The 12,033-nt window shown below is 38.3% G+C and overlaps 1 protein-coding gene across 2 annotated transcripts; it reads right to left on the bottom strand.

Annotated features, from left to right (window-relative positions):
• Positions 1-4,028: 4,028 nt before the first annotated feature.
• Positions 4,029-10,554, bottom strand: LOC136686894 (uncharacterized). Of its 2 annotated transcripts, none has more exons than XM_066660965.1 (19): positions 10,254-10,554; positions 8,805-8,908; positions 8,636-8,695; positions 8,041-8,151; positions 7,828-7,926; positions 7,664-7,708; positions 7,470-7,550; positions 7,034-7,165; positions 6,892-6,938; positions 6,717-6,786; positions 6,543-6,629; positions 6,346-6,444; positions 6,166-6,249; positions 5,912-6,016; positions 5,306-5,777; positions 5,127-5,208; positions 4,724-5,023; positions 4,519-4,618; positions 4,029-4,439 (listed from the first exon to the last, which is right to left on the bottom strand). In XM_066660965.1, the coding sequence occupies exons 1-15, from the start codon at positions 10,441-10,443 to the stop codon at positions 5,637-5,639; spliced, it is 1,455 nt and encodes a 484-aa protein (XP_066517062.1). In that variant the 5' UTR covers positions 10,444-10,554; the 3' UTR covers positions 4,029-4,439; positions 4,519-4,618; positions 4,724-5,023; positions 5,127-5,208; positions 5,306-5,636. The 2 variants fall into 2 exon arrangements, with proteins under 2 accessions (XP_066517062.1, XP_066517063.1); XM_066660966.1 differs by lacking the exon at positions 10,254-10,554 and adding an exon at positions 9,791-10,002.
• Positions 10,555-12,033: the final 1,479 nt, after the last annotated feature.

Genomic DNA, 12,033 nt, shown 5'->3' with positions numbered 1-12,033 from the left:
ACTACGGCGTACATTGTAAATGGATAAAGTTGCGATATTTTATTTCAAGATACATATTTTTTTGTTATTTTAACGCAGTATTTTAAAAATGAAGATTGACGTTTTGAGAATCATTAATGTTTTTTTTTCCAATTAATTTTATATTTCGAGAGTTATTATTTTTCAAAATTAAAGTCTAATTGGAGAAAACACTTTTATTATTTCGAGAAGAGTTCAGTCCGTATTGTTATTAAGAGCTGTAAGATTTTGAGAAAACATTCAATTTGTTAAAATAAAATTGTATTATTTAAAATTTAAAATCTATAAATTTATAATATAGTTGTATCATTTTGAAAATAAAATCGCTATATTAAAAAAAAAAAGATTTCAAGAGTATAGTCGAAATTTCAAGAAATGTCATAGAAATGTAAATAAATGTATGTAAAAATACACATGTTTATACATTTAATAATAACAGTTATATTGTTACATTACATTACATATAAAAATGTTAGGACAATAAAGGAACAAATAAAGAATATGATTTTATATAGTTTTCATGAATTTCTGCAGCTGCATTCCATACTACATCCTTATCTTAAAGTTAAAATTAATCATGAAATGCAGTTTCACAACATATGCACACTGACGCTCTATTCATATGGTCTCTTCTTCCACTTTCCAAACTGACAGAGGTTGGGGGCAGACTAACGGGCCATTACCTACGAGAATGGGAAGGAGTACATACCTTACTCATGAATATTCAATGTTTGAGTGATTAAAAATGTAAAAAAAAAAAATGTCATTTCAGATTGGTAATTATACAAAAGTAAAGTTACATAAAATATCAGAAAGCTGTAAACACCAATGTTTAGCCAACACCCCTGTCTATAAGAGCAGAGTTATTCAGTTAATTAAAAATATCATTATACATTCAAAGGTGACTGATTCGCTGCCCACATTAAAAGTAAATGAATATAATTTAGTTGACTCCAAGTGTAATAATAAGATTATCAGTGATGGTATGAGACAAAAGATTTATTTTGAATACAATAAAGAATCTTTCAAGAAACTTCCTAACACAGTTTTCAAAACCACAATGACTTTTGCTCATTCAGAATTGATCAAATGGCCCATATCTCCTAAGGTAAAGGAAACCCATTTAAAACTAATAAATATGATATATCTTGTAGCTGTGTTTCTTGAAAAATGGTTTAATTTTGATGTTGACTTATGTGTATTTTGTAAGTCAGAAAATGAATCTCTGGAACATTAGTTTTTTTTTTTTCATTAGAAATTGGATTAATCTCAAACTTAACATTCCTTCCTTTGATGTTGATGCCATTTTATTTTATATTGAAAACTTAAGTTCAGCTTTCTCTGATGCTATAAATGTAATCATACTCTTAGGAAATACCACGTTCACTGCAGTAAGTGGAGGGGAAATAAGCCCTCTTTCCTCTGTTTCACGAATGAATTTAATTCATATTATTCTGCTTTAAGTAGATTAAAAAACTGGAAAACTGCTAGAATCATCTCACACCAGATCTCTCAAAACTTTTGATTCTAAGCTTCTCTCTCTTTTTTTTAAAATCTTCCTTAGTGTGCGCCCCCTAGCGGAAAGTTTGTGGATATAATATCCTCCAGAATCTGTATTATTGTTTATTATTCTGTATTTTGTGTTGTTAAATATGATAATAGAAAGTAAAAAAAAAATCAGAGCTGAAAATAAAACTTTATTAATGTTTGCTATGTGTTTTGTCTGTTATATTGTATATATTATAGTCTGTTATACTGTATCTTCAGTGAGCCTTCCAGATTTTCGAGACACTTTGAAAATAGAGAGATAATATCCCGGGAAGGACGCTAAACGTGTAGTTTTTCCACCTTATGGAAGTTGTGTTTGTATTTTGCCATCTAGCGGCGACAGAATGCAACTACTGCACCATTTACGGTGAAACACAAAATCCTAATGAATCGATTGCTTATCCTTTGTATCCCGAAAAAAAAAGTCAGTGCTACAAATTCAAAGGTGGTGATTGAATATTAAATGGAAATAAATAGAAACACCATCTGCCACAGAAAGTACACTATGTGGCACATTGCGACAAGGTAGCACAACTCGTCAGAACAGTCGGACTTGCTATTAAACGGTGGCTGTAAAAGGGGCCAATGAAACAAACCTGAGAAATCATCTGCGGATCCACCACGGCAGTTCACTGAACCTGGGAAGACAACGGCATCCCGGCAGCTGGCTCTTCCAGAGGCTCTCGGGTGAGTATCTTAGGCTACGTTCACACAACAGGTAAAAGTGTAACAAATCTGATTTCGTCATCAATCTGATTTCACACTCCTAACCTGAGCCGCACGCACAAAGAACGAGGCTTCAGGCGCTGACCAATGTCCGTCTGTTTCATACAAATCACTTTCGTTTTTTAAATGAAGGACCGGACTGGTGTTTTACAGCAGCACTGTGTCACAAAACCTCTCCTTTCTTTATTCCAAATGAGTTCTATGTTAAAAACAGAGTATTAAGACTGATTGAACTGATTTTTCTTTCACTCTAAGCGCAGATTTCCCGGGTCTCTCTCGAACACGAGTCTCAAAAGAGAAGAAGACGAGCACAGACATAATGAGTTTAATATTTCCAGGAGCCACATTTATACAGCTTCATGCCGACATCATAAATGAGAGACAGCAACCTGGTTTCAGGAGCTTCACAGGTTTTTCGTTTCCCAGTATTTTTACCAAACGGAAATCCTTTGACCTGGTCTGTAATCACTTTCCCATGAGATGCCGTATTAGCTGCTTGTGTCGTCTTTTGTAAATGAGTTCCAAACTACACTCCTGATTACAAGAATGCTAAAAAAAAGTTTGTGTATTCGTGTGTTTGTTTAATACAGAGGTCCGAGAAGTACACTAACTTTGATTTGTAGTAGAACTGCCTAATATGTACAGTACCTGTCTGAATTCAGGGTTATTTATTTATTTATTATTGAGAGGCGGTTTTGGCCAGAATTCAAACTTAATGCTTTAACACTGCTGTGTCTACTTTGTTGTGCCTTTTCCCACTTCTTGTGTCTTTTAAAATAAACCATTATTTCAATGTCAGAAACAACACCAGCTGTGAATCATCTCTGTCCCCTCTCTGTCTCCATTTTTTGTCACTTTTTAGTTTATTACGTCATTTGAACACAGCCGCTGTCTTTAATCATTGTGTGAACATTTCATGATGAAGGAACCTATAGAAATGCTCCAAGAATTACTTGGAATAAATTCTTTTCACGTTGGCTTACACTGAAACTATAAAGTTACTACTTTGAAGGTACTTTTGTGCTACAAATACAGACTATACTCTCTGTTGCTCTGTGCATTTTGTTAACTCCCTTTTAACCTGTTCTATAATGGACAGAGCTAATACAGAGCAGGTATGATTTGAGTGGTGGATCATAAAAGGGCTAAAACCAGTGGATCAGAAACAGCAGTTCTGCAAGAATTTTATACATTGTGCACACTCACTGGCCACTGAATTAGACATAACTACACTCTCTGAAAAACTACAGTCACTGGAGTGGTACCCTCAAGGGTGCATAACCAGTACCTTTCGTTAAGGAACATAATTGTTGCATATTCTATATTAATTTTAATTTTTAAACATGTTTAGATTTCATACACCCAATTTCATCTCCAGGACTTTTCTTTAAATACATATTTTGTGAGTGTACTCTGCTGGATATTTTTTGTTGGTGGACGATTTTAAAACAATAATTTATAATTCCAGCAGCACTGCTGTGTCTGATCCACTTTTACCAGTACAACACCCTCTAGCACACCACTTCCACTTCAGTGTGATTGTGTGCTGAGAATGATCTGAGACCCAAGAAAGTGGGAAGAGGGAAGGGAAGGGATGTGGTTTCCAGCACTCCTCCAAAAGTTACATAGAGCTGTTTATGGAGACTGGAGTAGCAATGACAGGGGCTCTATCCTCCATTTAAAAAAAAAAAAAAAACAAAAAAAAAAAAAAAAACATACCATCAAACAGGTTTGTATTTACTCTTTCATATTCCTGATTGATGTTCACTGAAATGTTTACATTGTATTATTTTTTTATTGACTTTTTCCAAAATGTTATTACAGGTGTTGTATTTCATAAAATCTATTCAGACGTAACAGATGTTCCGATCTGTTTTTACTTCCTGTTTCTGATGTCTGTGTCAGCATTTACACTGGTGAACAGTTATGCTGCGGACTCTCATCTGCAGTATTGAAATGTATCTGCTCTCTTTGAATCTCAGTGTCCTCTCCTATTAACTCTCATGCAGCTGTTGGAAATGCATTAGAACTGCAGTGCGTTGTAGATTGAGCGGGTTGCTGTTGCAGGACTCAGAGGTGGCCAGGTACAAGTAGGTGCTTCTGTTTTAATAAGAGTTTCAACATCACTCCGGCTCTTGACAACGTCCCTAGAAGAAGATGTTCATGATTATGCAGATGCTCATGTATTAATCATACTGTAGCTAGTCTTGTACACAGTTGGCTTGCCTCGTCTCCAGCGCTGACGATGGAGGAATCACTCTTTCTGGTGAAAGATGTTTCTGAGGTGGGACTAGGTTCCTATGAAGGAACTCCATTCAAACACACGCTGTGGAAGTGTGGAGACGTGATTATCGTTGCATAAAGAATGAATACGGAGATATTCAGGTGATAAAAGTAAAAATAATGGGTTGTTCTTGTCAGATTGAGTTACCTTTTCGCTCTGATGCTTCCTGTTGTCTGTCATCAAGGCTCTATGGGATCTGCATGTGTCTGTGTGGTGAGACTCCACCACACAGACACGTACAGACAGGGAGGAAAGGTAGAAATATGGGATCAGATTGTGTTTCTCATCTATACACAGAACCATTCAGAATGGAATGTAGCCAAACAACAGGATCATTTATTTACAGGAGGGCGTGGTGGTGACCAGTCAGTCCAGCAGAGATGATGCACCACTGGACTGACTGGCGTTGGCTAAAGGATGGTGTGATCACCTGGTACCTGGCATTCCCTGCAAATACAGCCAAGAAAGAAATAAGGAATCACGTCACACACATTTCTTGTAGCATCTAGACATACAGTATAAACGCATCTAAGTAATATCTTTGCCTCACCTTTAATGTTCCACCACACTTAGATTACAACAAACACAACAAGGAGGTCCGCATTAAGGTCACACAGCTCCATGGGCCATCCCTGCATCGGCAGAAGACATAGAATTCAGCGAATAGATTAATCAGACAATTCAGTAATGCTCTCATCTGTAGACTTTCAGTTTAGTCCAAACACTTACAGCTCGTCTAACGCCTCAAACTAAGACGTCAGTTCCAGTGGGAACCCTGCAAACAGAGACAGCAAGAGGAGAGAGAGACTGCAAAATAGTTAACATTCAAATAAACGTGTGTATATTTACAGATCATGTACCTACCTTTAACACCTACAAACAGAAATGAAACTTACCTTAAACTGGACAAAGAGAACTAAATCAACATAGATACAAATAATACACTTACTCTACTCTAATAAGTTGCATGCATTACACTAAATTATTAATGATATTTTTATGAAATAAAGAAAAGTAAATAAGAATTGAAAGAGTGAGGAGCTGAAGGGGGCGTAGATGTTCAGACATCCTTAAGCCTGTCCAGGAGATCGTCAACGTGGCTCTCGAAGATCTCCCACACCACTCTGAACAATGACCCAGGAGCGTTGTACGCTGACTCCTCCAGTGTGAAGATGCTCTCCAAAAAGAGCAGCATGGCACTCTGAGAGACAGAGGTAGAGATTCTGCTCAAACGAGGCACAAACGGACAAAACCCTTCTGTAGAAAAGCACACCATTTCTACCCTGAACTGCTGCTACATGGGAGTGTTGTGTGGTGAGGGCTCGTGAGTGTTACCTTCACCAGGAGCAGGTAGCGGTCAGCTCTGGGTCTGCTCTGCCCGGTGACCGCAGAGACAGAGGAAATCACGGCCAACAGATGGTGGAGGAAACCTTCTGGCCTCTGTAAATGAAGTGAAAAAGACATGAGCACGGCGTACACTGTGGAGGTCCTGATCTCGCAGGACACAACATACACTAGACCTGTGCTGGCTTCTTCTGAGCATCATTATACTGTCCATGTTTTTAACAATCATTTGAAGTAACTCTTACCGGACAGATCGGAGGCTGCGCACCCGCCTGGATTCTCAGCAACACAACCTCAAAGACGACGTCCATGAAGTTGAAGTTCTGGATCTGAGAGTGAGAGACAACGTTAGTGACACACACAGTCCGGTTTCATAAGTAGTGCTGATGTTTTTTTTTTAATCCCATCTAGTTATTCCAACTCACTCCACTCTCCGCCAGCTCCTCTACGATCACTTCACGATAATAAGGAGACTCAGCCATCAGCAGCAGACGATGGTAGAGCTCCTGGAAGAGTCTCACATCCTGCAGGAGGTAAAGAGTTGCACAGAATCACATCAGTGAATCATTTAAAATACATCATATCATTTGGATAAATGTGACACACTGATCATATGTTTTACCCTGTCATTAAGGGTGGCCAGGTCCTCCAATATCATACTGCCAACGTCCCGGAGATTGTGGCGACAATCTGGTTCGCTGAGCATGATCTACAGAAACAAAGAAACAAGGGTCAGAAAGAACGGACTGGAGCGCCATCATGCCTCAAATACTCTAGTTTTATGTGGTTTCCTTACAGTGAATGCCTGGCGCAGGGCTCGAAGTTTAAGAGGAAAGCTGGTGATCCTCCTAATCTGTGAGTAGACGCTGTGGAGAAGCAGCAAGGTTTTGCATGAGTTCAGTTCGGTTAATAGACGTCAATGTTTTTATTCCATGTGGAATGTAAAGGGTTAAAGCTGGCACTGCACTCACTGCAAAGAGGGCACCTCCCGAGCCACAGCCTCTGCATCTCCAGATGTCTGTAACATAATACCAAATATTCAGCTTCTGACAGAGTCCTGTATAATTCAGGATGGTAAAATTACCGTAATGACCATAGTATATCATGCCTTACCTCAGGAGTGGACTCAGGCTGAGGATCAGGGAAAGGGTCAGGGTGGATCACCTCTGTGTCAGAGCTGCTTGTGAAGTACCACGCCTCACGTCCGGAAAAGAAGGACCGGCACGTGCGTAGCACCTCCGTCACCTGTGCAACACACACTCTGTACTTCCTTTGCAAACACATGTTCTTTCAAAGTGCATTCTACAAAACTCAGGTCCAGGACATTGGGACATTTAATATAAGTAAATATTCTTACTAATAACTCCATAATATAAAGCACTGAGTATGTGTTGTAAATTAAATGCAGGTGTGACAGAACAAATAGCTGCTATTTCTGTGTTTGTTTGTTTTTTTTTGTAACTATTTCTAAACATTCCCCACTCTTTTGGAACTGAGATCTGTACAAGGTCAGATGTGTTAGTGTTTTACTAGAACATGGTGAACGTACCTCAACACCTTCAGACGTTTTGGAGGTGTGTTCCTTGGTGAACAGGCAAGATGCCACTCGCGTCAGTTGGCCTTCAACTCGCTTAAAACAAATAACAACAACAACAACTCAGATCTTTATACCTGCACAATGTGTGAAAGGCTCCATAAAAAGACCAGACTAAAGTGAACACAGACATGTCTGAGGGATCTCACCTGGGCAAGAGTGACCCTCGCGGTTGATGACATCAAAATGGGGCCCTGCAAGAGACGTTCTGGTCGTCATATGGGTAATATAAACTACCAAAACTCATAACTGTAATACGGAATATGAAAGAACGGTGTTGGAAATGAATGCAATAAGAGGAGGTGGTTTGGACCTTAGAAGATGGAACATAGAAATCATTGGTGTGAATCCACCAATGATATGTACGTGCCCCCCGGATCAGCTCAACATAGTGGCGCCTGACACAGACCCTCTGGAGAATAAAAAACAAATCACACACAGACACACGGCCAAGTAAGACACCACAAAGCTACACGTATGATTAAGAGTGCCACACAGGTGGTCTTGAACTAACAGAGCGGCATACCTTCTTGTCTACACGAAGCCACTCGGTGCAGGAGAAACACAGAGTCCAGAAGGTCTTCTGCATTCCTCCATGACTCTGAACGAACAGCCGCTCCAGAAAGAGCCTGGGACACTGAAGTAGTGCAAGAATACAACACATTAGAACTAACCACTACATACAGGAGTTAAAGGGCTCTATAGGTGAACACTGCTATGTTACAGAATATACCCTTCACTCTAGTGGTGAACATAAAAACAGCACAATTTGAATTTGTAGTAGTTGTGGCAGCTCATAAACCAAAATATTAAAATACATCCTCATATCCATGGGTTGCAGTCACATGACATTTTTGGCATGGGCACCACTATGTGGAATGATCGTCTGGTGTCAGAGCACAGCAGTAACAAGTAGGTGGGAAAGATGGATAAATTTATCTTATACACAGATCCTCTCCCTGCACTGGAGAGAGTCTCACAGCACTCAGAAGCACAGACGCTCACCACCTCTTTGTGGAACAGGGCTCTTTTAAATATAACACACATCTCCAAAAAGATACACATCTTTAAACTACTTAGTGACTAAAATTCCAGTGAAATTCAGCGAAACCTTCACTTACACTGTATGGGATCATAGGGCCCGAGGGGATCACAAGTGTCCCAGTCTCATCCGTGCTGACCTGCAGTAAAGAAAGAGACAGGTAGAGATTAGTGTCTGATCATTATATCGAAGACTGGAGTTACTCTCTGCAGTTGCATTGTGTTTGATGGGAGTGCGTGGATAATCACCTCAGGCTCGTCTCTGGTGACCTGTCCGACGAAGCCGACGTACGGATGACACAAGACGTCAGGCTCCACTGGGCGGACAGCGTCTCGCAGCCTCTGCTCTGGGTCTGAAAATGTTCCACACATCACTAGAGCTGAAACAGTTCCTTTCAGTCTGAGAACTGCTCTGAAGCTCATGCACACTTTCCCTTTTTCACTTTGAATGATACTGAATCTCAAATGGCTCCCTATTCACTATCCCCTACATTATTCACTGTACTGTTTCGGGAACATGAATTCAGGAGGGTAGCGAACAACGTCAGACCCTAACTCATACGGGTTTTTACCAAACAACGGAGTATATTATCCGTATCCGCTATCCACGTGGGTTGTACACTACATGTTTCAGTGCATTGTGGGATTTTTCAGTGCACTAAATAATGTCCACTATTGTTTCGGACACTGCTACAAAATGGTGGAACACAAAGTAGTGCACTATATAGTCACAGTTTCAGTCTGATCGTTAGACCTGAACATGACCACCAGCTTCTTCCCCAATCACTGTCCGAAATGGCTCATTATTCACTATACCCTATGGTTTCACTCTTTAATGTACTATTATAGGGAAGTGAATTCAGGTGGGTAGTGAACAATTTCAAACAGTTATTTTACTAAACAATGCAGTGGATTTTGGGGTACCTGCTGTCTAAATCTTGCAATGCATTGTGGGATTGTCTGAGTGCACTGTAAATTGTGCACTATGTTTTTGGACAGTACTACAAAATGGCGGAACCCCAAAACAGTGCACTATTTAAATAGTTTCCTCGAGACTTGCCCGATTTGAACTGCGCATGCGCCGACCTTCACGCAGGTAGCTGATAGCGGCAGAGCTCTATGTGTTTTCCAAAGCAGAAAGGCACTTTATCTTCAAGAGACAGTAACTTTAAACACACACAGACATGAATTTGTCTTTCATCGCTGTCCTTTACAGATTTAAACAACTGGATCACCGTTTTACAGCAGAAGTTATCCGTGTAGAAATGATGAGGTATTCTTCTGTTTAAACAAAACATGACGAATAACGCTGTGGGACACAATTAAAATATCACCTATCAGCAAATTGCACGCAAGCATGCGCAGTCTATTTGCGCTGCTGCCCGATTTGGACTGCGCATGCGCAGAACATCATGTTTCTATGTACTGCTGATAGATCCGATATTTTATCAATTTGTCATTCGAGGATAATGAGTCATAATATTGTCAACTGTAAATACACCAATTTTTGGTAGAGGCCAATTTTCCCCAACGAGTAAAATGTTTACATTTAAAAACATGAACAAAAACAAGGCCAATGTAATAAAACATATTAGATAATATACTTACAACAAGTGTATTAAATTGGTTGCCTACGTTAAATCATACAGATTTGTGTCTGTGTTTACTGTTAAAAGTTTGAAATGTATCCTAACTGACCTTCAGCGACTGTCTGGGCGGCGGTGTTCGCCGTGGCGGTCTTCTCTGGGTGTCCAGTCCTGGACGAGAGGATAAAATAAAGTCCTGCTCCGGCTGCTGCGGCTCCAGCCACGAACCAAAGGCGGCGCCATCGCAGCTGCGTCGCAGACGAGATGATGTTGAGGAGTTGTAGAGTTGGAGTAGCAGTCATGGTGAAAAGCGCAGTAAAGTCGTGTTGTCTGTGTGAGTGTTTATGAAAGAATGAGGCTCAGTGTTCTTTTATCTATCTGTCTCCAAGGTGGGCTTTTTGAATGTAAACTTGACTACGGCGTACATTGTAAATGGATAAAGTTGCGATATTTTATTTCAAGATACATATTTTTTTGTTATTTTAACGCAGTATTTTAAAAATGAAGATTGACGTTTTGAGAATCATTAATGTTTTTTTTTCCAATTAATTTTATATTTCGAGAGTTATTATTTTTCAAAATTAAAGTCTAATTGGAGAAAACACTTTTATTATTTCGAGAAGAGTTCAGTCCGTATTGTTATTAAGAGCTGTAAGATTTTGAGAAAACATTCAATTTGTTAAAATAAAATTGTATTATTTAAAATTTAAAATCTATAAATTTATAATATAGTTGTATCATTTTGAAAATAAAATCGCTATATTAAAAAAAAAAAGATTTCAAGAGTATAGTCGAAATTTCAAGAAATGTCATAGAAATGTAAATAAATGTATGTAAAAATACACATGTTTATACATTTAATAATAACAGTTATATTGTTACATTACATTACATATAAAAATGTTAGGACAATAAAGGAACAAATAAAGAATATGATTTTATATAGTTTTCATGAATTTCTGCAGCTGCATTCCATACTACATCCTTATCTTAAAGTTAAAATTAATCATGAAATGCAGTTTCACAACATATGCACACTGACGCTCTATTCATATGGTCTCTTCTTCCACTTTCCAAACTGACAGAGGTTGGGGGCAGACTAACGGGCCATTACCTACGAGAATGGGAAGGAGTACATACCTTACTCATGAATATTCAATGTTTGAGTGATTAAAAATGTAAAAAAAAAAAATGTCATTTCAGATTGGTAATTATACAAAAGTAAAGTTACATAAAATATCAGAAAGCTGTAAACACCAATGTTTAGCCAACACCCCTGTCTATAAGAGCAGAGTTATTCAGTTAATTAAAAATATCATTATACATTCAAAGGTGACTGATTCGCTGCCCACATTAAAAGTAAATGAATATAATTTAGTTGACTCCAAGTGTAATAATAAGATTATCAGTGATGGTATGAGACAAAAGATTTATTTTGAATACAATAAAGAATCTTTCAAGAAACTTCCTAACACAGTTTTCAAAACCACAATGACTTTTGCTCATTCAGAATTGATCAAATGGCCCATATCTCCTAAGGTAAAGGAAACCCATTTAAAACTAATAAATATGATATATCTTGTAGCTGTGTTTCTTGAAAAATGGTTTAATTTTGATGTTGACTTATGTGTATTTTGTAAGTCAGAAAATGAATCTCTGGAACATTAGTTTTTTTTTTTTCATTAGAAATTGGATTAATCTCAAACTTAACATTCCTTCCTTTGATGTTGATGCCATTTTATTTTATATTGAAAACTTAAGTTCAGCTTTCTCTGATGCTATAAATGTAATCATACTCTTAGGAAATACCACGTTCACTGCAGTAAGTGGAGGGGAAATAAGCCCTCTTTCCTCTGTTTCACGAATGAATTTAATTCATATTATTCTGCTTT

This window comes from Hoplias malabaricus, chromosome 2 (genome assembly GCF_029633855.1).
Source record: "Hoplias malabaricus isolate fHopMal1 chromosome 2, fHopMal1.hap1, whole genome shotgun sequence".
Classification (NCBI taxonomy): domain Eukaryota; kingdom Metazoa; phylum Chordata; class Actinopteri; order Characiformes; family Erythrinidae; genus Hoplias; species Hoplias malabaricus.
Note: the sequence above shows the minus strand (reverse complement) of the source record. Positions and strands in the feature narration are given on the sequence as shown.

What these genes read in the sequence shown, in the direction of transcription:
- LOC136686894 (XM_066660965.1), bottom strand. Translation starts at nt 10,443, where the DNA reads ATGACTGCTACTCCAACTCTACAACTCCTCAACATCATCTCGTCTGCG. An exon ending in CGCCCAGACAGTCGCTGAAG is followed by an intron (nt 8,909 to 10,253) that starts GTCAGTTAGGAT and finishes GAACATTTTCAG; the next exon opens with ACCCAGAGCAGAGGCTGCGA. An exon ending in CCCTGCGCCAGGCATTCACT is followed by an intron (nt 6,630 to 6,716) that starts GTAAGGAAACCA and finishes TTGTTTCTGTAG; the next exon opens with ATCATGCTCAGCGAACCAGA.